The 25,994-nt window shown below is 37.0% G+C and overlaps 1 protein-coding gene across 11 annotated transcripts in view; it reads right to left on the bottom strand.

Annotated features, from left to right (window-relative positions):
• LOC150098902 (poly(rC)-binding protein 3-like) overlaps positions 1-25,994 on the bottom strand; it is a 435,954-nt gene that overhangs the window by 109,397 nt on the left and 300,563 nt on the right. For all 11 annotated transcript variants that reach the window (XM_090404980.1, XM_090404979.1, XM_090404969.1 and 8 more), the window contains one exon: positions 10,728-10,859. In XM_090404980.1, coding sequence (XP_090261106.1) covers positions 10,728-10,802 — 75 coding nt within the window. In that variant the 5' untranslated portion in view covers positions 10,803-10,859. The remainder of the gene's footprint in view (positions 1-10,727; positions 10,860-25,994) is intronic.

Raw genomic sequence — 25,994 nt, 5'->3', positions numbered from 1 at the left:
CCTCTCAAGATATCTAAATGTGCGAAGTTGCCTTCTGTTACTACAATTTCGCTGATTATCAGGACGGAGTCAATGTTGCAATTTTCAGAGAATCATCTCCAAATAAACCAAAGTAGGTTGGGTTATTTAATGTGCACGTTTGTTAACGAAATCAAAATAGGAAGAATAAACTCAACGGTGACATGTATATAACAGTTGTCTGTTTGTTGGAATAGTTATCACGTCTTCATATTTCTGCATAATTTAGCTTTTACAGTTTTTAGCGGGTGCAGCACCAGTAGAAGTTGTAGTGACTGAACCTGATAATTACAGTGTTGGGGGGGGGGGGAAACAGAAGTATTATCAATGTTTGCCACATCCTTACAAATTGAGATCTTCAACGTGTGGGAAAAGCAAAAATTGTAATATTTTAATCTTACAAAGACATTTTTCAGCACTTTCAGTGTTGACTTGTGAAATCCGGTATCTAACTAAAATGCTGGTTAATAAACAGCGTTTCTCTCTCTCTCTCTCAACTGAATGGAAAGCTTTAAATGGGAACTTAAGTTTCATAAAATTTCATTAGCGAAATCACGCTGCAATGAACGAAATAGAAAACAACGTGCTGCAAGTTGTAACCCGTTTACTGAGCATCAAACTACTTTAGATGCAGGTAAAATAAAACGTCATTTGGCTCTACGGCAAGGATATTTAAATTCCAATTTTTCCGCATATGAATGAATCCGTTGACCACTGTCGTGGAGTAATGCAAATCATAAAAAATAAATAAAATTTGTTAATTTTCCACAAATTATGAATATAACCATATACTTGGGGTGTTTAAAGCCATCGGATTTCGTAAAAGACTTTCACCGGGCTATCACTTACTGGGATCGCTTAACTGAGTTTCCACTGGATAAAAGCGGAGCTCTTCGGATACTGCCTCCGTCGTGCGAGGGGAAATTGACTCGGAAAAAATACTCAGCACCTATTTCAGTCAGCCGTACATATTCTTAATACACAATTCCTCAGATAGTGAAAAGAAGCGATTTCGACCCCCCCCCCCGTTAACGACACAAGGTCACCTTGAAGCAAGATTTCCTGAAACACGTCACCACTGCTGTGATGTATGGTCAAGTAGAGCACCCGTCACACCCAGAACATGGAAATGAGACAACGTGGCCTGACTGCGGAAAGGATTACCGGCACGAAGGGGAATGGTGAAGTGGCGATAATGTCATCTCTGTATACAGGGGCGGACTGTTCTTGAATCCCGAAAACGTCTTCCGCTGAATAGTGCGAACTATTACGTGCATTGACGCCTACAATACTGATGATGACTTCGGTTGAAGTTTCTTGCTCTCACGTAACCATCATGAGCTCCAACGAGAACAGAAATATTTACTCGTCCTCCTCTCATCTAAACCGTTATGTCGAACTCCCACAAGAATTAGTTCCGATTTCAACTGCTGTTCGGCGATTTATGTCTCAGCCTGCGTATATCGCAACCCAATATTATTTTCAGCTACCGCCTTCATCAATAAATAAATCCATAAACACTCATTCCATTTTCATAGCATTCAAACAACGTTTAGGACAGCTGTCGATATTGTAAACCATTTGTATGAATAAAAAATTGACAAGACGCGGCCAGATATAGTGGCGAAATTTTCATTTCATAAACAGCAAAAAGTCAGGATTTTTGTTCAACTCTGTACTTTTCCCTTATTTAACCACGTACATTAAAACTTGATCTAAGAGACCTTGACTTAATGGCATTTTTGAACATTTTATTTAACTGTTGGGAAAGAAATTCTGTTATAAATGCGCGACTTTATTATTTCAATTTCAAGATAAAAATATAAAGGTCCATTTTTAATTAAAAGACAAATAGATTTTCTGCAAATCGCGCGGTCATTGTGATACATTTCGACACTATTTGGATGAAAAATTACGCATTCTGAAAAGAAGGGCATTTTCCAAATTCATAAACCAAGCTATTTAAAAGAGCGCTGGTTTGCATAATCTTCCCGATAGGATCAACTTCCAAAACAGATAATGAAGAAAGTCTGCCCCTGAAGTAACTAGTGTTCTTCCTGGTTCTAAAAGAATATCCAATGTAATTGTGCGGTTCGTGTTTGTCTCTATACTGTATAAAGTTTCCGCCGAAAGACGGGAAGAAAAAAAAAATCTCGCTTTGAAAACATCAAGATTCACCACATTCTTCACGGCATTTGAAGCCAGATTTCATAGCAGGTAATAAAAAAATTATTGCACTTAGTACGAGAGCAATCCGTAAAGATTAACTCTCCTATGTAATTAGGCCCAAGAAGTAGCAAGAAACTTCTAATTTAAACAACAAACGTATTGTCTTGATTATAATGCAAACTCACATGGCAGAGTCACAGTATTGCCATTCCGTATGGCAAAGAAAAAATTTACAAAGAAATCGAAACGAGATGTTTCAAGCTTGAAATACTCTCATGACATTTGACCAAGTCAGAATCCCGAGAATATACAAAAGGCCTAATCGAGTGCAGACTGCACTTGAATACGTGAACTTATTCGGAAATGAAGGCCATGCTGGACTCGCTTTAAAGCAAGCAAGACCTGTGACCGAGTTGCGATATGATGTCAGTGTAGCTGATTAGACCTCAAATACAGCAGTCAGAAGATTAAAAATATCAGCTGGACATTAGGATGCTATCCACGAGGAGGGTTTCTTGGGGGACTAGTTTAATATTGTGTGCGAGTTTTACAACCCTGATTTCAATTTTCAATCAATTTAACCGTGTAGAACATGAACATTCAACTACAAGTGAACACTTCCAGTTCGCATTTGTTGAGTCTCGTAATTATGACTGGCGATGGAGGTACAACAGGGATCTGTTCTCCTAACAAACGAACCAAAATAGACCCCCTCGGGTTCATATTTAACTCGTACATCTGCCGAGTGGATGCATAGCATGATTGTCAAAGTATTTTAATGGGGCATTGGAGCGAGTGTCAGCGCCCCCCCCCCCACAAAAAAAGGAGCAATTCTTATGAAAGAATGCGTTTAAATTAGATACTGCGCAGATCAAATCTTGTATGTCGGACAAAACGAGGACAGGCTGTTTTTAGCTGACTGTTGTCTGCATTATTTGAGTATTGATATAAATGTACGAACTCTTATGTGGCGGTTCACAATAGAAATTCAATTAAGAATTTTTATTGTAGCAATTTTGAGCACGCTTTATGACGTAAGTAACACTTCCCACCTACCCCTTTCTAACTTGGATAAACTGTTCACAAATTGAACACCATATTTGGGCAGCAGATGTGATAAACCAACCTGTAAAACGTATCTGGTTTCTATCTCCTTTCAAATGCACTATTATTTCGTTTTTGTATTACACTTTTCTGTACTATATACATTTGTGACATTTTTAAACGTATCAACTTGCATTTTGAAAGAAATACTTTCTTGTGAAGGCGCTAAGCATGCATATGAAATAGCTATTTGCATGTCATTTGATTAACTTCTCTCTGTGCTTAAGGCATGGGCAATAGCACAGTTTGATAGTTTAAGGTAGGGGTCGCCAAAGTTATTTGCCCGTCGACCCCTTCAAGAGTTTCTTGACTTGTTATCGACCCCCTATATTTTACTATTACGTAATTATAATAGGACAAAAAAAGAGGCTTGTGTGAGTTTTTAGATTGTTTATTTTATAGTTACAGTGTTTATTGTAAGTATAATATATTACTATTACTACTACTATCACTAGTAATATCAGTGGTATTACTACCAGCGCTGCTCAACTCTTCAACATAGAGAAGTTTAGTTCGTGAATGAATAACGATTGAATTATAATATGTATATTGATGAATTTTAGAACATTAACGCTCACTTGTATGTCGATGCACAAAAATGAGACTGGGATCGAATACTTGGAAGTATCAGTAAATAAGAACCACGTACGTGTTGCAATCTCGCTCCCACTGCGCCGGCCGGCAGGAACCACCAACATCCGTTTATTGGTAAATACGTCATTTTGGCCTACTTGATTGGCCTCAGTAACTGTTTTCATGACTTTACTCTATCTTACAGGTCCTATTCATGGACCTGTAAGATGGAGGTACTGGTCCCACGATTCACTCTTAATTGCTTTGTCATTACCTCCATGTCTTTTGTCATGGAAGTAATCCAAGTTAACCGAATTAAATAATACCCATACAATGATGCCTTATATTTTTCTGTCGACCCCTTTGGCGACCACTGGTTTAAGGAAAGCGTTGCCAAACGTATAGAGGCGCAACTATATTCAAAACCATTATCTTTAAAAACTGTGATGCCTCAAACCTGCAAGTTCGTTGTATAATTGGAGAGATATTATCTGCACCAGGGAACTCAATTAGTATGAATCTTTTCTGGTGAGACCAGAGTAAGCAATCTGTGCAATAGTAGGAGATTTACCTTAGTCGTCTAAACATGGGTTCAAGATGTCCAGAGAGCTGTTTTATATCTTTCCATTGTTTCATTAGGAGCCTTATCGAGGGACCCAAAGGCTAAACTGCTATTTGAGTAGGAGACGAGCTTAGTGTATTCGAAACTTACAAAGTGTGCGTTAGACTCTTTTTTTTTTTTTAATACACTTGTTACGGACTGTAGTGTAAGCCACTGAATATACAAAGGGATATTGTAGTTCTTGGTCTTTGGCACATTTTGTTGGAGATTCAGGGCTTGGATAAAGGGGAAAGGTTTTGAGTGAGGTGGATAATAAAAGGCACTCATTCCAGTAAGAATAATTTCACCTATTTGATCGGAATAAATGCTTGGATCAGGAGAGCAGAAACATGACCAGACCATGGAAAAGAAATCCCGAAGATCATCCCCAATTGGCAATATGAGATACGAGACTGAATTTGGCTGGGAAAAAGACGATCTATAAAAAGTAACATGAACAAGGTTATGGTCACAGTTAGCAAGCGAGAGAGAGAAAGATCAACAGTGCATTTGTAGGGAGAGCTGGTTAAAAGAAGGCCCAGGGTTTTGGGGGAAAAGATGGAAGTCCGTGTGAATAATAGATGTTAACATACCCAAGAAAAATTATTCCGCTGTTTAGGTAATTAGACTGTATGTGATAAGGTCGGTATAGTCACCAGAATTATGATGGCAGTAAAGACCACGGTAACAAATGAAGAAAGGAAATCTGGAGCCAAAGCAGGTCATATATAGGCTTCCGAGTCAGCTAATTTTTGGTATTGGACATTAAGACCCGAGACCAAAACATGTTCCACCCTTCTTATGGAAAGCAGTATACATGTAAAAAAGTAAGGTGGAAATTGGGATGATGCCATTTGAGGTTCAGTGATGCATAACAATGGAATATGGATGTCTAAGTGGGGGTGGTGCACATCTTTAATGTTAATATTGAAACCCCAAAGTCTCCATGGAAGTCTCTTTTCTAAATGGATTTTTTCCCCTCCACAATTTTTGTTGTATTTCAATTATTTTTGAAATGTGTTTGTTTTTGAGGGAGATTATTTTAATTGTAGTGCTTGATTTGTCGTTATTTCCTAGTAGATGAATATTGGGAAAATTCGGAAAATCTCTCCTGCAAAACCCTCCTAAATCATTCAATGTTTCGGGGGAGTGAGGGAAGAGCAGCACTACGTCTACCTAGAGCAGCGTTTCCCAAATAGTGGGGTCACGACGCAGCACCGGATTACGAAAGCCAAATGCTGGGTCGCCTAAAAAAAAACTCTGGAAAACCTAGGTGTTTCGTTTTGGGGTTTTCTTTTTTTATCACTTAACTCTAAAATACAAGTAAATAGCGTTTAATCGGGACTAATGAATAAATAATTTAATGAATAGAGACGAAAAACGTGCTCCGTCCGCGTCGCCATTTCACAGTCTCTTTGTTCGCGGTAACGATGTTCAACTAATGGCGAGGCTGCGCGATGGCAACAGCTCCACTAGTCGAATCGTTTGGCGATCTGGCGTTTCTTTTACTCGCCCGCCACGTATTCACTCTGCTTGTTCAGTTTGAGTTAAGTATCGAGAGAGGGCGTATTTTTTTGTATTTACTGATTACTTGTACCTTGCCTCTAAACCTGAAGTTTTTAGTTAACAAGCAGCATCACACTTCTCATTAATACATTAATTGGCTTTAGTTTAATTTCTTTATAGTTTTGTAAGAAATGCTTCTTTATTATAATCTGATCGTGTGGCTTCCTCTCTTGAGAGGGTTGCAGCTGATTACTAGGGAGATAGTGACGCAAGGTGGTTTCCCGTTGCCTTCCTTGCTGTATTTATGACTGTAGCCTGTGTGTTCACGGGTCCAGTTTGCCTGCTTGCGGGATGAAAAACCCTGCTGTCCACACCCAAGACCGGCTAACTTGAGTATGGCTGAGGAAGATCCTTAAGCTCTTCACCTCGTCGACGGGAATCGAACCTAGGACACTCTTTTCCCAGGCATATGGTTGCGAAGCGAAAAGCCACTAGGCTAACCGCGCGGACTTGATTATAATAATAAATGAAAACTCCATGAACATTCAAATCTGTTTTATTTTACCTATTGGCCATAAAAAATTTTAGTGGGTTACGAAGATGAAGTATTAAAATAACCGGGCCACGAAAAAAAAAAACAAAAGTTTGGGAAACCTTGACCATCATAGACAATACTCAATAGGATTACGGTTAGGAGACCTGGTAGCCAGTTTGTATGTACGATAGTCTCTCCTTGAAGATATTGGTCGACGAGTTTATCGTTTTTAGGATGAATTCTCCCTGTCGCACTTGCACAAACAATGGGTAGGTCCAGGACCTCATATCTAAAAATTACAGTATTTATGGTTTCACAGCTAGGAAACACACAGGTCGGTGCATCAACCCAAACCATCACACCACCTCCACCATAAGTGTCCCTTTCACGGATATTAGAGGGATGATAATGTGTCCCTGGTTCTCTCGAAGTCAGAGCGCACTTGGTATTGCTTTGTTGAGCAAGTCGGGACTCGTCTCTAAGCAGTACTGACCCACATTGGTCTTGTGTTTAGTTAACGTGGAGCCTGGTCCATTTCAAATGTTCTCCTGTGGTGTGGAGATAGGGGTCGCCTAGCATATATACCTCCTTCGTGAAGCCTTTTGTCCACAATGGTAACAAGTACCATTGTCCCTATAGCTGACGCGAGGTAGCACCCCTGTTTTGGCGAGAAAAAAGGTAGAGATATCGGGTACCCACCAATGTTTGTAGCTGATGGCCTTCTTTCACTGTATCTCCTGGATGCTGTTTGTGACTGGTGGAATTGGTTCCACATTCTGTGAACCAAAGAACGACTCACATGCAACCATTTGACTACCTTCGCCTGACTTTGACCGGCCTCTACTATTCTTGGATATAGCTGTAACACACCATTTAACCTATAAATTTAGGTGGTGAGCTATTGTAAGATTAGTAGAGGCCGGTCCATTTCGCATCTGGAGTGAGACAAAAATGTCTCACTCCAGATGCGAAATGGGAAACCACTCAAAAACAACCACTTTTATACCGTGGCTCATTTGCATATATCGCTGACCGCGCGACTCATTTGTATAAGATAAATAGTGGCGTCACTTTTTTTTTTTTTTTACATAATTAAGCTGGCATGGGGGGGGGGGGGGGAGGGAGACCGTCGGGTGCATTATCAGCAGTGAAGCGACTCTGCATTGCTATTTTAAACTACAGTACTAGAAATGAATGTCGATCACAAAGCAGCAAATCGTCTCATCTCAGACAAGAGGCGTTCTAGAACAAGCTTTGGTTATGGGAGTTCAACTTCCGCCAATTAAGAACGGAAAATACATCTGGAGTTCTCTCACAAAACGTGCACAAGAAATTCAGACTCAACATGACGTCTTTTCAAGATATAAATTTAAGGCTACTTAATTTATTTTCTCCGCCATTCAACTTGGATACTGAAATCACTCATAGCGAATCTCTGGTGCAAATTACAGACGTGCGATACAATTCGAAACTATGAAAAATTTCAGTGTTGGGACTTTTTGGATATTTTGAAATTGCTACTTGGTGAAAAGTTTTCTGTGCACAGCGATCATATACTTTCGAAGCAGCTTGCCAGTTAATAGGTGTGCATATACTGCCTCGACGATGAAAGTGGAGAGTTACTGCTTCTCAAATATCCTAAACATGTTGAACTTTGGAGACGATATGTCCATTATTTTATCCATCAGATTCAAAACGCAAACCAGAATACGCTTGGTAAATAGTCTGGTTTTAATTATAGGACTAATATAGCATTTACTGGTATAAATAAAAAAAATATATTCAAAACAACAGTTATTTTACTGATAAATGAAATCGTAGAGCTATATAGGACTTGCGTTGGGTTCCTATCAATTTAAAGGCTCATGCGGAAAGAAAAAGAAAGATTACCTTATGTCACGAATTAGGATCATCCTGTATTACAACTGCTTGCTTATTTGCAGACGTGATCTCTCTGTGTGGCGAGGAGTACAATATGGCACAATGATGATCATGCGCTTAGCGAGAGGTCGGATCTGAAGTCCACGTATTCCATCTACCGATACCAGATATTCTCATATGAAAACTTCACCTGCATGAGATTTCTAAAATCACACGCGACTGTCGAAGCATCACTGCTTGTAACTCTACCAATGCACACACATAAGATGAAATTTTGCATAAGAAAATAGTTCAACATAAAGTATCTCCCCACCGGGGGGGGGGGGGGGGCGGAAATAGTTCAACATATCCATAAACGTCGGATGGCAATTTAGAATTCGTGAATGTATGAAAGATCCCCGCTGTTAATGATAAAATGGAGCAGTGGGCGGTTGTATTGACGATAATAAAGGGTTACAGTTATAGTTCCCTTTATTATCCAAGAGACCATTACAGTAAGTCCTAAATGTTTTCCTTCCCAACATATGATAGCTAACGTCACATTACATACTGAATTATTCAAGCTGAAAGCTCCAATTCCTAAAACCTAATACTTTCTTTGCTCAAAACCATGGCTTTATTTTATATCAGCCCCCCCCCCTTCAAATACGAAGACAATCTTAAGTTCATAGGGATAAAAAATTCTGTCCCTTTTTGATGTTGTGCCCAGTGTTCAAATTTTGGAAATCGACGAAGCCAGATGATAATTACCTTACTGAATTTTCAATCAAGGACAACAAGAACGTTACCACGCTTCGAACGATATGATCCATATGTAAAATGAATTTGAGGAAGAAATAAGCTTTTGAGGATAGCAAAGCTCGCAATTTAACTTTCATTGACCAAACTTTTACTGCATTTTGAGAATATTTTTCTAATTGTGATTCGCATGAAACACACACACACACACACACACACACACACACACACACACACACACACACTTAAAAGGGCGTATTAGGATATAATATATAGAACTTCCCACTACATGATCTCCATTCCTTTGATTTTTTTTTTCCCCAAGCAGATGAAAAAAAGGCTTTCAAGAAGAATCAAATTAATAGTTTTTCATCACTCATTTTCTTAACCTTCTCGAAACCTATAGCGCATTATTGTGCTGTGGCTGAAAAAAGGATTATATAATCTGAGAACTTACAGAGATCAAACATTAAAACTTTTTCAAGTCTTCCATGTAAATAACTAAAACTGAATTGAAATGTAGAGGCAAAAGAGTACTTCAACAAAACACAATTCCAGAAAACAGTAACATGCATAAACATCAGTATTACTTTGAAATTAAATTGCGAAGAAACGGGAATAGAAGAAAATTTAAAAGGGAAAGATAAGTGGCTTGAAAAAAAGTTCAGCGTATGGTCTGTAGAGTAGGGTTTCCGCATTACGTAAAAAAATACACAACAAATAAAAATCCAACATACATACAATAGGTTGACAACCTTACGTGGCTAGAGGTCACATAGAAAAAAAAAGTGAAAAATATACCGAAAAGCTAGTCTGTTTCTATCTCTCCCCTCACTGCTGACAGGTCTGGAAAGTATGTTTCTCTCATCCAATCTTTAAACGTAACTCAAGTATTGTAAATGATTAATGTTCCATGATAAATAACAATAATACATTATGCTTACTGTAATATGAATAAAATCAAATATAAATATCAAAGACAAATATAAAACTACTCCAAAAACAAATATCTGTAAATATATTGATATGAATAAGGTAAAAATTTATGTAATATAAATTATTTTAAATTCGAAGTAATAAGGCGCAGACATTATTGCAATGGACAATAAAACAAATGACTGTGCACAAGTTATTACTAATGCTATACATACATATACACAGTATGTAGGTCATGACAAATGTCACAATAACAGAGGCAAATTAAAGAAGAGTTCATATCGTGAGAAGACTAAACTTACTTGAGGTGAAATATAAATATCGCAAATGTTATCATACTTTATGTTCACTTTTCCAATAGATTTTCGCTTTTAGATGACCTCTGGAATACAAACCACTCTGTGCTTACCTGAACATCGTTGATTTTCTAACGACTGCAATCTAAACACAAGTATCGTTTCACATCGTGCTGTTCCATTATGTTAAAAGCGATAAACACACATCTGCAACTGCAGCTTCTGAGCAGGTCCACTTGAAAGGTGTTGTGAAGCATCCAGGGAATGGAGGGATCAGTATGGGAGGTATAAACTTGTAAAAACATAAAACAAAACGAAAAAAAAATAGTAGGTAAATGAATGAGGAGAGGAGGATGAGAGAGGAACTCACCTTGCCTTGCATAATCAACCGAATCGTTAAGGTGACAGGGGGGCCGTCGTTGGAGAGGGATTCTATGGCATCCATATCACTGCGGGTAAGGGATCGGGGAGAGGCCGCAAGAAACAGCAGTTACGGGAGAAGCTGGAGGATAAGAAAACGAATTAAACAAAGCTTCTTGCAAAAAAAAAAAAAAAAAAAGGTAAAAAAAAAAAGGAAGGAAATGGGAATGTGTAAGGAGGAAAGGATACTGCTGAATGCAAAGCGTACTGAAATTTATAAAGAAATAAATTGGCATTGCTGGAGGTAAACATGGCCAAATTATTCAATGCATGCCAGTGTTCACATGCAGCAAGTCCTAAATACTAGAAATGTATTACGATCAATTTAAAATTTTATTAATAAGATATAGAAGCTGTGTAAACTGTTGACACTTAACAGAATTCAGGGAAGAGTAATTAAATAAATTTTCAAACTTCTCATGTCATTTTTTCCTTTTTTTTTAACCTCTTTTACCTTGCGGTGTCGAAGGTTTATTAATCATCGGACATAAACCGTTCATAGGATAAGGTGGTCAAGTCCTATGCCCCGGTGCATCTTATGTCCGTAGTGTTGAGTTCTCAAGGCCGGTTTGCCTGCTTTGTGGAATGAAAAACCCCAGGATAAACTGGGGGAGAAAACCCTACTGTCCACGCCCAAGACTGGTTAACTTGGCTATGGCTGAGGAAGATCCTTCAGCTCCTCACGCCACCGACGGGAATCGAACCTAGAACACTCCTTCCCCAGGCATATGGTTGCGAAGCGAACAACCACTAGGCTAACCGCGCGGACCTCAAACTTTCACCTCTGTATTATGTACGGTTCCGGAAATAGCGAATGAGATGACACCTGCTCAGCACATAACCGTCTACTTTTTCTTTGCCTGGTGGTTACCAAATTATTTCTCTTCAGTTTGAAAGATTTCAGCACCAGTCTAGTCTAGCACACGAGAAACCTTTTAACTGAAGGCGAGTTAGCTGATCTCGAACGATGAGAAGGTTTTCCATACCGCAAAACAATAACAGACACTATTAATGTATATAATACTGTATCCTCGTTTGCTTTACTTTTTTTTAATATTGTTGCTCTCACGAAAGGTTTACTTGTAAACCTATGATACATTCGTATCGTGGGCTGGCTGGCTAAGGATTTTTTTTTCTATTTTTAATTCACTATATATATATATTCATTTTTTACCTGGTCTGGAAATCCTACAAGAGACCAAACATGGAACTTCAAACCGCTTCACAAGAAGCGGAGCTGTGGTTCTCAGCACCGGGATGAAATTCATCTCCCACCAAAAAAGCTCATTAACAATCATATTCACGGCAGGATTCGAACCCGCATCCTGTTGAGAACGCCATCCGTGAATGAAATAGACTACCATGCAGTCTTTGGAGACGCCAAAAAGATTATTTTAATTAACTGAAGTCAGAGATGTTCCTGAAGCCATTATACATCCTCTTGTACCCAAGCATTCCATCGCAATAAAATCTAAGGTACCTGAGGTAAATAAGGCCCGTTAAAAAAAAAAAAAAAAAAAAAAAAAAAAAAAAAAAAAAAAAAATCACATTTACGGTAAAGTTGTGCTGGTTTGGTTTCTTACAAACACACACACAGGATGCAATAAGCAATGGCAAATCAGTGGTGCCATGTTGTCTAGTGACTGTATTGTGTCAGTTTGACCTAGACCTTTGTGGGAGGTGATTGTGTCTTCCCGTTTAATAATATTACGCCGCAAAAATTCGTAAGTTTCAATGAAATATATTGTTCTTTTCGCATTGTTTTTATATTTAAACTGTTCTTTCAACATTCAGTTTTATAATAAAAAATGTTTTAATTCATTTGAATTCATATTTTACGTGAAAATAAATGCGATCTAATCTAGTTCGCGGTAGTTAATAAGGCCCAGTAAATTTGTTGATGGACTGGACCTTATTAAACTGCTATAATTTATGATTTTATTTTTTGGTGATTGCTCATAATAGTTACTTATTTTATTGCTAAAGACCTCTGAAAATGTCAGAAGTTAAGAAGAAACGGGGTCTTTGGACTGATGAAAGATTAGAAGCAGCTATGAAAGCTGTGCAAAGAGGACAACTATCACAACGTGCAGCATCAGAACGCTATGGAGTACCTAGAAGAACATTGAGGAACCATTTAAAGACAGAGAAGGCGACGAAAAGATTAGGAAGAAATACTGTGCTAACTAAAGAACAAGAGAAGAACTCGGCAGAAAGAATAGTAAAGTTTGCTTCAATTGGCGTCCCTTTAACTCGAACAAAATGAAATTAGGAATAACTTCAATAAAGAAAGTGACCTCGCAGGAAAAGATAGGTTGAAATTATTTCTAAAGAGAAACCCAACAATTTCTAAGCGTAAAGCTCAATTTTTGAATCCTGCTCGAGCTGTAAGAACATGTCCTAATCCTCCATCTTGTGATTCAGATAACTCCGATGATGAGATTCCATTGGCAAATCTAAAAATAAAAAACTCTTTGAAGTCATCGTTTCAGGAGTTAATGCCAACGCCAAATTATGCAGTTGTAAAGGCAACACCACGAAGAAAAGCATTAAATTATAAGGACCAGAGAGTGACCAACGATCTTTTCAAAGAAAAGGATAGTAAGAAAGAGAAGGCTCTCACTAAAAAACAGGAAGAACCAAAAAAAGAAATAAAGGAACAAACAGAGTGTCAAAAGAGAGGTGGTATTGCCATGGATGCAGAGAAGAAAAGTTGCTGATGCACACGGTGTCTTAAATGGTACCATGAAGAGTGTGTTGGTCTCACCAAAGAAGAATGTGGCGTATTTGTATGCCATTATGACTGTTCTTAAGCTAATAATTATGGTTAAAATTAATAATAATTAAAAATAATTGTTATATTCTTTTTTAAACATTTAATTTTATTCAAGGGCTTTATTAAACTACTATGGTTTAATAAGGCCCACACAAGGTGTTTTTTAAACACTTGGTTAAAATAAATTACTCCAAGAATTGTTCTTATTTGTGTTTTTTTTTAATTAGTGATAATACAAACTTTAATACGAACACTGTTGTTTCAATTAATCTAAACAATTGTCTAACTTATTCAAATAAGGTGGGCCTTATTTGCCTCAGGTACCTTACTTACCGCAATCAGCATGGAAAACAGGCTATAAACATTCTCTAAAAATTCAAGGTAAGGAGGTGCCATTATTGTTAACTGCATCTTTTAGAGATGGTTTAGACAGAGGAGTGATAATGTTGAAGTTCTTTGGAGGATGCCATGAATCTCCATAAATGCACTAGACATATCTGTAAGTTACTAACCGTGTTAGTGATATACAGATTAACTTTACATTTATGCAGTGAAGTAAATGTACCAGTTATAAATATGTTTTTAAAACAGGCGAATAATTACTCGCCTCTGTCACATAAAAGCAAAAACATCGGAACTGAGATGTTTACTTAAGCAATTGTAACGATTTCATGCAAGTCACTTTTCTCCTCTCTTTATGGCAATTTCAAGTACATCATCTTACATTCACGAACTTTCTAGAAAAATGTATGACACTTAATAGAATTATCCAACGCAGGATGATAAGAGTCTGTATGTTATGCGGATACAACGTTCGATTTTGTTTTTTTTACAAAATATCTAAAATCACAATAGTAAGATGCAGCTTTCGTCTCCATGGTATAGTTCATAATACAATATTAAGAATTGGACGAAAATGATTATGTGAAGATTTAAGAATCTTACTAGTAATGCAATTGCAAAGTACAAATAACTGCAACAGTTCATTTATGAAAAATATTACGACGACACATTACCCATAAACAAAATATGGAAACTAAGACCATTTCGCTTGTTGCATTCCTAAAAATATATACGGCGCTGCTAATAAATAGCTGCGGTTTTATGAATGACTTTTATATATATATATAAACCTCATTTAAATACATCAAAGACAAATTCTTTGATCTGAAACATAAATAAAAATGGAATATTTCCTAATTACATTCCATGCCATTCAAAGTATTCAGGCTAACACTCATCAACTTTACATGCTACACAAATAAGCCTAAGTCCGACATTTTAAAAACTCGAACGTAAGCTACGCTTCTACTTCACTAGTGAAACGAAGCCTAGGATAAGTGTACGACAAATATATGAATTAACTGAACATTAAAAGCCACCCACTCTGTGTAGTTAATGTTTCCCTTCGTTTGCATTCTCATCAGTCTATAAATCAATCTAAGAAACGGTCGTCACACAATACTGCCAGTTTGTGTTTGCACAAATTGCATCATGCGTGCTCTGATAGTAGAATGCTGTCACGTATAACAAATCACCAGCATAAAGATTAGGTTTAAATTGACTTAATTTTACAAGGTATTCCAATCAAAACTTCTCATCTAAGAATCATATTCATTATTCAGCAACTTGTACAGCCGGCAGAGAATCATTAGAATCGACTACCGCACAATAACTGATTGCAGTTCTATTCCAGTGTGCAAACTGCGCTTTACTTCTTTCTTCTAAATCGGGAACATGCTTAAGATATAGAATAGTAAACAGACTTCTAGCGTCGAAGTTCTTCGCAAGGACGTCACCTAGTAATTCTAATATAGTTAATCCTCGTCCCGACTGACGTCACTCTGGTATAAATTATTAAGAGATAAGGGCACCGTGCCAAAAAAGGAAAATTCAAACTTCGCATTTTGGCGTGACCAGAGGTAAATTTAACTGCTGGACATAGTACTCTCTTCGATATTAGTTATACGTTTTGTATCCTAAAAGACATACGAATAGTTATTAAACAAAAAGCCTTTAAAAATGAGTGTAAAAATGTTTTGCGAGTGATATGTCAAGAATTATGGAACCAAGAAGTCCTCGAAATGTCTTGTTTGGACTTTAAGATGTAATATACAGACATTGTATTCCGGCTATTAAATCCAACATTAAGTTTATTTAAGTAATCAGTTTGCATGTTTCGTTGCATATCTTCGTATTACATTGCCTAACTCATCCTCGATTGAAAAACCTGTATAAATGTTTCCCTAGTACAGTGATTGTATCCGGATCTTTCCAATCAAGGGTATAATGACTATGACTGGGCTTCACAGGTACTAAATTGGAGAGCTGCTGGTGCTGCAAATTAGTGTTGACTCAGGTCTTTCCACAAGAATCTTCCTTGGTTTCTTTAATAAATGTCTCTGTTGCTACTAGTCTTCAATTCGTCAGTCCATTAGTAGACATCGCCTATCCTTTCCGACAATTTTTCCTTTCCTTTTTCTCAAAACACATGTAGGACGCATTTCATTTTCCCCACTTTCCTTTTTGTATGTTGATTTTGAAAGTAAAATCATATGAATCAATCTTCTATTATAAGCATATGAGAAGATCACCCTTTAATCTTTTTAGTTTCTGACAGGTTAAAAAGTCCCTTTGGCAGGTAGCTATTGTGTTGACTCAGGTCTTCCACTGTAAAACTAAGAATCTTCCTTAGTTTCTTGTAGATTCTCATAAAACAACACACCTAGGCGTTGTCCATATCTCCATTATCTGGAGTCCCTAAACTTACTTTACTAATTTTTTCTGAATATTGAATTTGGCGGGCAGTAAACTTCACCTTTAGAACTTATTGTTTCAGTTTAAAGAAGCAAATTCAGATGCAGTTTTAAGATGTTACATAAAGTGCGTTCATTGTGTTTCACAATTTAACTTTTAATACACTTTTTTTTTTTGTTATTAAACGCTAGTAGTGACGTCTCTAAATCAAACGCTCTTTTGAGGTGTTCTGAATTATGACAGAAAACAACTGAGGATATGAAGCCAGCGAACTGTCTGATGAACGTGCGCGCGCACTTCTGTCAAAGTTAGTCTGTTTCGCATATTGTTATCTTGGATTTAAAATGCGGGACTAAAACCTGCCATATCTTGTAGGAATACCCCTTTTAACTTATACGAAGCGTATTTGGATGATGGCGCATAATTACTATAATAAGCAAGGAACTAATTATCTGCTATTTAAATATCAGATATTTGTCAATACTATCGATTTTACAAAACGCAGCCTTATTTTGCATTCAATATTTATATGGGAAGAACTTGACTTGGATATTAATGTAGTATGGTGCATTTTCAAACAGAACTTAAAAATTCGAAATCTCATTCTCCAACAGTTTATGAAAGAGAAAATAACAGCTTTATTTGACTTAAAGCTGTTTTATATAATATCTGGGTCTTTACAGAAGCAGACTTTGTGCATTTGTTCTGCGTGAGATGGCATGAAAACATATTGAGAACAAGTTAATGTGCGGGTTGCGGCTGTCTCCAGAAAACCAATGATTTCAGAGTTTAAGTTGTACTTAGTATTAAGAATAATATGCTGTTAATTTCCTTGTAAAATTTTATTCGACTGATAAATCTGCTTGTACCTACCAGGTGGGCGAGTAGTTTAGGCTTCTGCTGCCAGCTAGAAAGTGCCTTCATTTATGTAGCTAATTCTTTTTCAAGTTATGATAGCTAGAAACTAAAACTGACAAGAACTCAAGATATATTGTCATCACTTTTTTTTTTATCCGAAAGAAATCGTCAAACTGCAATCTGCAGATAGCAGTTAAACTCGTCAAAAACAGAATGATTTAAGTGTTTGATGATTTAATTACTTCTATTTATTCTGCTTTATTCGTCTCATTTGAAACGAGGCCAATATCAAATTAAAAAGAATTAGAAGGTTAAAAATGGTAGAAACAGAAAAAAAATCATGGAATAAATTATACAACTGAATGTTCCAATTAAAAATTAAAAAAAAAAAAAAAAGACAAATTGTGACAAATTGTTTTCCGAGATAATGATGTGCGATACTTGCTAATTAATATGTAACCAGTTAAAGAACAAAAGGCGTTGTAATGTTACCCATTAAGTGCTTTCATGTTCTTGTACATCTACTGACATACACACACTGAATGCACGACACGTAAAGCGTCCTCTTGCATGCTCGACTCACTTAGTGGTCCCGTGGGGGACACTTCGTACTTTGGTAAATGAAATGCTAGACAACTTTAGCTAAACTGGATGAACTCGCTGGTTCAGAAATTATGAAGATTCTAAGAACATAGCAGATATTAGTAATGATAAAAAGTAGCGCGAATATAATGTTTACGAACTAACAGTTTTAATAGACCTTTAACAAAACCCATAAAAAATGCAATACATATTTTAAGTGAAGATCCCATTCTCCATTTATAAATGCCTTCGTTTTTAAGAGTTTTTTTAAACACTGCATCGATTTAATTTTTATTTAATTGCTATTGATTGTGAAATCACAATAAGCACGAAATATGAAATAGTATAAATCCGAACGAGATGGCACAAAAGGGGAAAGTGCATCGGTGGCTCATTGCTATCCCTTGGCTAGCTGCGCTTGAGCCATTTCAGATGGGAATGAACACAAAATAAATTAAATTTGATTCAGTTTGAGTCAATGCAATACATGTGGCATTTAATGACATGTATTTTTTTTTTTTTAAATTTTGAAGCTAACCTATTTAGCTTCAAACTTTAAATTAACGACGAATAAAATAAAGGAAGTCTTAAAACATCTTTCAGATATTTCGGTTCAATGACCAAAAGAGGAGTTTGTTGGCTCACATTAAGCTTTATCCTCCTCGAATTTCTCCCTTATTTTACTGATCTCTATTCGTTATTTTTATGTTAAAATATCTTGCTCTAAATGCTAACGAAGGGAAAATCTCTATTGATATCTAAATAATTTTCTCCTCGATAGAAAATATTCACGAGTTTCCCAACTGTAGTAAGAACCACAAAAGCTCACGCTATCCTTCGTGCCAACGGGCCATTATTCTGGAAAACCCTAAATCTTAGGCTACAGCGTGTTAAAAAAAAAATAATAAAAAAGGTAAGAGCCTTCTCATGTTCCAGACGACTTTTTTTTTTTTTTTTTCATAACTGAAAGTAACACATTTAATGTTATGAAAGTAAACAAATCGTAAACCTTGTCCGACAACTCAGGAATCTAGTTAATAGTCAATTGTATAAGCGAACACATTACAATTTGTTCTTTTAGCGCATTTTGGTGACTGGTTGCAATTATAACTGGAGGCATCTAACGGCAAGTGACTAATACGTCTGTTAACTGCATGAATTCTCCAGCCATTCTGGATCTGCTGGAGTTAAAAACCCTGTCAGCACAGCACGAAACCAGCCAACTCACCTTCAAATGAAACGACCTTAAAGGTTCCTCGCATCTCTTAAACGGGATCCCAACCGAAGGTCAAATGTTGGGCTACGTAAGTACTACGATATGTCAAGTAGAATTCAAATTTGTGAACGCTATGCAACCTGACTCTACAGGATTTGGCAGAATTTGCGAAAAGTAGATCAAATGGAAATTTAAGAGATCTTGAACATCGCACGACAAATTGGGTAGGAAAATATATATTCTTTTGCATTATGTCTGAACTGTTATAACCAGACAAAATAAATAAATAAAATAAAAATCAAATTCCAATTATTACAGACCACGGCGAGCCATAGCCAACTATATTTGGACCATGTCACGAAAGAGTAAAATAAACATTCATTCCAAGGCATTTAAATGGTAAAAAGAATGTGAAATCATTAAAATTACGAAAAGAATCGTACCATTGTAATTTATTTCACAATAAAAACCAAATAATAAGTTTAAATTATTCCCAATAACTAACGATATGGAGAGAGGCACTCTAATGAAACAGTTCGTGCTCAAAAAAAAAAAAAAAAAAAAAAAAAAAAAAAAAAAAAAAAAAAAAAATATATATATATATATATATATATATATATAATAAATAAAAGAGTTGGTTAAGAGGAATAATATATTCCTCTTAACCATTACCAAATTAAAGAAACAGCTACTTGTACTACCAAAATGATGATGCAGAGCCAAGAATTTATCGGCAGAAATAGCTGTACGACAAATGCGGTATTTGCATGCATAATATTCAAAGTTTAAATGTGTTTTTGAAAGTATGCGGTATTTAAAACAAAAAATAAAAGCGTTCTGTGCTATATAATCAAAGAGGTAAGCAGAGTGGAAAAGAAATGACTTCACGGAACTCACTAAAACAGTAGACTCGAATTCAGCACTACATGAAGGACGAAAGTGCCAGTATCGATTTCACGACATTGTTAGTCAGCTCAGCTATAAATAGATGCATAATTAGCATGCAACAGTTCACGGGGTTTTCCGCTATGTCGCTTACATCTCTTGTATTATTGGCTTCGGTTTTACGTTCTCTCCTTCGTATGTCAAGGCCCGTTTTGAGTGATGTATACTGGGACCAAGTGCAAACAGGTTGGGAATAAGTCACAGAGGGGAGGGGGAGAATCTCCAGAGGGTTAATTATACTTTGTGCAGAAGAAAGAGTGTGTGTGGGGGGGGGGGGGGGGGGGGAAGCATCCGACGCTTTGTGAAGACGGTGACGCCATTACGTGTCGGAAAGAGTCTGTCGTCCGAGTAATCCCAAGCATTCTATTCGGCAGTGGCCCGTGTGAACAGTCCCATCCCAATCCGGTGGCCATAAAAGGCAAAGTAACCCAATCTATATGCATATACATCATCGCTGCCAGCCAGCGTCACAACACAAAAGCTCTTGTAGACAAAAGCAGTCGCTCTACGGCATAAATCTCTGTCACTCCTTGCACGTTTCTTCGCTGTGGCACACTTCCAGAATTGTGGCGAATTCTTGGTCCAGGCCTACGCTAAATCACGAGAAAAAGGAAAATCGGGAGGAAGAAAGGTAAACAACTTAGCACTAAGCAAAGACAACAACGTGGGTGTAAGAAGATCTGTATCAACGTCATGGTACACCTTCTGAGTTATCGTTCCTTGGATCGTACCCAGAAGAGGGCGGTGAACGCATTTCGAATATAAAAGTGCCCTTTGTCGCTGGTAGAATGGATCTTAAGGCTAATTCTCGAGATTGTTGCTGAAAGCTTGGCGATTAGCTAGAAAATTACTGCTTTGGGAAGCAATTTTTCCAGAACTCGTCATTAAGACTTCGTTTGTTTGCGGTGGAAGTGCTTTCCACCCCTTAAACTGAAATTCGCGATTAGAATGTGATTAGAGATTAAAATTATGAAAGAAGAAAATTATCAAATTAAAATTACCCTTCACGCTGCTAATTTTAAATGATTTGCAGCGCGATGAATTAAAGGAATTAACAAATGTGCAATTCTTTTTTTTTTTTTTTTTAAATAGCTTACTAGTATATGAAGTTATCGAGTTTATACTGGACAGCATCATATCGAACAGAATCACAAAGAAAGACATTCTGTTCGAGCAGGCGTCCACATTTAGAGGACAACATTTCTTTGCCATCGTAATAGTTTATCGTGGTAAGGCGAGTATAATTATTTTATTTGATATTTTTGTATGTGAAAGAGAAGTTTCACAAAGGGTTATTCCGTGAAAGCCACTGACGATTGATCATGAATGCATCATTTTTTAAAGTAATAGATGAATTAGATACCATTATATACATTCGTTGTGAAACACCCTTTATTTATTATTTTTTTAAACGAACCCCATTACCTAGAGCCATTATGTCATACAAAAAATTCTGGAGTTTCACACAGTTTGAGAACGGCTGCTGGAACATGGAAGATTTTTGTGGCTTATTCCTGTAAGTTAGCAGTGTGTGTATCGTGGTTTGGGTGCTTTATACTGCATGACATTTACTGTTTGTTTTTTAAATTTTGCGTAGATGCTCTCTTCAGTTCAAATGCTCAAAGCATTGAGTGAATAATAATCATAGCAACACGCAAGATAACAAATCAGACAAAATTACAAGAGATAAATTACCAAACAAAGAGCATCCACAAGGCGTACGTACAAACATGGGGTGGGAGAGGGGTAAGGAACGGCAACTAATCATTGTGCTAGTTTTTGAACCCAAACTACGCGAGTTAAATGAGAATAACTGAGGGATGGTTGAAGTTAGGGCCAACTGATTTATTCACATTTATGTACAAATGCTGTTGAATTCTCAAAGTCACGGTTCTGACTCGTTACTTTTACTTCGAGATCTCTAAGTCATATCTCGGTGTAACTATTATGACTATTACGTGACACCTCCAAAGAGTCCAAAGACTCATCGAGGAAGGGCACCTACTCTACAATTCTCCGTCTCCACTACTCAATCCACCAACTACAGCGAACAGTATCATCTACTGCCCACTACCATCACTAGTATTTTCACAGACAATCACCAACATCCATGCCCACGGCGAGATTCGAACCCGCAGCCTTTTGGCTGGAGAGCGGATACGCTAACCACTCGGCTAACCAGGCCGGCAATTACACAGTCCTATTTGTGCATTCATTACTTCGACAATCATGTCAGTGAAGGCAAATTTAGAATATTTTCTTATCCTTCGCTCCTTATCTGTGGTCCAACGCTCTTAATCATTTCTTAGAGTGCTGCCATCCATATTTTGGGTGGAGGGACTGCGTGTGTGTATGTACACACATACGAAGAGATGCGGTGGATGAGAACTTTCCTTGGCGGCGGGATGGACAGCCACTGCGCTGTGAGTTCAAAAACGAAACCCACTGCTGTATTAACTGGAAGCATGAGAAAACCGCATCTGGTCTCTTAAGCTGGACTAGATATGGAATTTATGTATTATGGAACTGTCATAACAAAATAGATTTGTACAATCTTACATGGAATACTCTTCTCACTCCTATTTGAGATCTGGTGTCGTTTGGTAGCATTACAGTGGTACCATTTGGAATGATGACATAATTTCAACTCGTCGTGCTTCATGTTTTCATTTTCTCTTTCCGAACAGTAGTCCTGGTTGAGTTCAAAGCAATCCCACCTGCAATGAAGGTCTCCCCAACACCATTCCTCTCAAAATTTATTCCTATTTTAACTCAAACCTTCAACGAGTGTACCAAGTGAGGACAAGTCAAAAATGCAGTCCATCCCAGGCGGCGACTCAAAATTCAATCAGCCTATAAAAAAGCTCGTAACACTGCAAAGGGCCAAGAGCAGGAAACTAGACTCAAACGATAATCTACGTTCCGTATCCTGCAAAGTCAGCTACAGACAAAGTCGAGCACCGATGACCTAGACAAATCATTTCTCGCTGCTATATAACCAAAATCAGTACACTGCATGCCTCCTTTTATTTTTTTAAGACAATAATCTCTGATTATACCCGATAACTAAGTCCGGTCTCACTGGTACAGTACCTCGTTATGCTCCAAAATAATCCGAGCTGTGTGACCTACAATCACTATTCTGCTGGCATACCATCTACATTTTAAAAGTTGTCTATATCCAGCCTATTACTATCTTAAAAATAAATAAATAAAAACCCAGCTGCACTATCTCCATATTGCTGTTTTCTCAAAAAGAACTGGTTTTAAAATAAGAAACAGAAGTAGCCAGTTTCTTTGCTACCTGAATGTATCGCGATCCAATCAATGACCATCAGCATTCTGCCCCAGTCCTGGTGGATCTAAAGTGAGAAAACCACTCTTATTTGCGTACTGTCAAATTATGAACCATAAATACGGTAGTGATCTGTTCAACATTCAGTGGTCTTCTGCTATTTACTGCTTAACCACAATTTTGGTGAGGAGAGTACACTAATTTCATCTCTTCCTTCCACAAAATTTTCGGTTTTCAAATATTCTATTCAAAACAGTTATTTGCCACTTCAGGCCGTTAATAAGTAGGGTTCCTGTCTAACAGAATGAACATAGGTTACCCACCGAACGCTAAGACCACGAGTAATGTGTCAATTGCCCAGTCTCTGGTCGTTTAAAGGAAAGGGAAACCCGAGTTTTTCCGGAGGGTGAACTTGGACACCTCCTCATAAAGCCAGCTCCAGTTGAAAAGTGCTTATATTTTTCGCGGGATCGAACATCGGTACTTTCCACTGAGCTAGGAAAGTATGGCTTATTTAAAAGTACATCTGGGAATTAAATTTATACATGTAATGATAACCTGCTATTCTGTCTTCATTCTTTCAATGTCCTTCCTACCCAAACGTTCATGGAGTGCCTTACTGAGTACTCAAACTCCTTTTCCAAAACTGGTTATATATTTGTTGAGCTCGCCTCTCATCAGCTACGATAAAAACTCGCATATCTTTTGTGACTAATAACCTGTTGTCTTTCCTAGTACCTTTACATGTTTGGAAATTATCAGGTATTTTATTATGTTCTGACATTAAGCCATACAAGTCATTGCAGTATTGAAAGAGTGTAGACTATGTTTCTTTTACTCTCAAAAAGGAGAAATCCTAAAGCAACTTACAGCGCCATTCACATTCATGAAAACAAGCAGCATTCATTTCTACAAAGATATGTATGCGCTTTATTTGGCAGAAAAAGTAACGAAGCAGTTCTCCCTCCCTCTAAGTCTAAATTCAATTTACAATATTAATTCAATTAAACACAGAAAAAAAGGGCCGATTAGTCTCGAAATTACCGTAGGATATTAGATGATTCTATTCAAATGAAATAAGAATGACAATCACCTGCTAATTTTCATATTAACTAGCTTTTCAGGAATGAATAAACAAAACTTAAAATCAAACTGCTGCAGTTTAAGTACAAAAGAATGTCATGCACGACAAAGAAATCCCCCCCTACTGATCAATACCTTTCATAAACTGAAAATTCACAGGCAGAGAATGTAAAATTATCAGTCAGAATAGGTAGGTCTATATCAAAAATGCAATGATGTTTGCCGTTCGACACCAAACAGTACAAAAAATATGAATAAAATCAATGATAAATACTATAAAAGTTCTTTTAACTTCAAAATTTTCTGGTTGTTATAATCACTAAACGCATTTAAGCTATACAAATAATATTTGGCAGATGTAAAATAGCTACAAGTTCCCTCCTCTCTCCTAAAATACTGCATGTAACTTTAATAATAAAGAAACCAAGTTGATATGCTGGCATCTCACCCCCTACTTCAAATATTTTGGTTGAGGATGCAACCATAGGGAATTTTCAAATACTTCAGACATGGAACATTATTCTCCGCTGCCTTCCAATTATCTGTAGACCAAACATGAAACATTTTTCATGCCACTTAAGACCTTCAAAAACCTTAAGAATTACTGGAATAAATTTAGTTGTTTTTCGAATGGCTTCGAAAAATATTCAGTAGGTACAGTATTCAGAATTTTGGGTCATATGACCTCGCTGAAATTCACACTCTTTCAGGGATGTCTTCTAAGATTTAAAAGTCAAATACAATTTTTAAAGTGGAGTTCCACTTTTTGAGGAAGGAGAGGAATACAACAGATGATTGCACGAATTTCTGCTGTTGAAAAATGCTATACATTAAACTTCAACATAAAATAACAAACACTGCTACACTTAAAATACAAACTGCAAAGAAACCAAATCCAAATAGGAGGAAAAGTAATCAAAAAAAAAAAAAAAGTCCCAGACGAGTGTCGAAACTAGTGCTGCCACCTATTAGGCAAGGCGTCCAAGATAGAAATGTGCATTAATATTCCAGATTAAAAAAAAAAAAAAAACTCGTTTTATATAAAGACGATTTTGTTTAAAACGTTTACTATGCAACCCAAAGGACGCAGTTATCTAGGTAAGTTGTCCAAATCAATTTAAAGTTTTCTATTTCTTTGCATTTCCTTCGTACTTTTTTCCCCTTCTTCCTCCTACTTCAGACGACTCCGCCAAGCCCAAGAGAAAGTATTCCATTATTTTAGAATTCTCACCAACGAAAAAAAGCAATTCATTCATCCGTACCCTGATTTAAATGTATTAAATTCAGCCAGCAACAAAACTAGACAGGATACGACGCCACCTGCAGGAAACAGGCAATATGGCAGAAGTGAAATTCAAAAACTACAAAACAATGGCAACCGGAGTATGACAACTCCAGCGTAAGAAAACACAGGAATGAGCCTGCTCGTTTTTAACAGTTTACTAAAGGATCGCAATATCAGCAAGGAAGAAAAATGCTGATTAAAACAGCAAAGGGAATAAAATTCTCCCTCTTCCATCACAATACAGAACAACGTGTTTCTTTATACTGAACAGTTTAAACCACAAGTTACTTATTCAGTATAATCAACTTGCTAAAGAATATTGTTACATACATGAAAAAAAAAAAACGTTCGACCTACAATACTAGGTCTTCCAACATTTTTATAAATATATATATTCCGGGATGAACGTAGTTAATACGG

This window comes from Typopeltis vanoorti, chromosome 15, assembly GCF_054136105.1.
Source record: "Typopeltis vanoorti isolate ZY-2024b chromosome 15, IOZ_Tvanoo_1.0, whole genome shotgun sequence".
NCBI classification, from domain to species: domain Eukaryota; kingdom Metazoa; phylum Arthropoda; class Arachnida; order Uropygi; family Thelyphonidae; genus Typopeltis; species Typopeltis vanoorti.
This window is presented reverse-complemented; position numbering and strand designations above follow the sequence as displayed.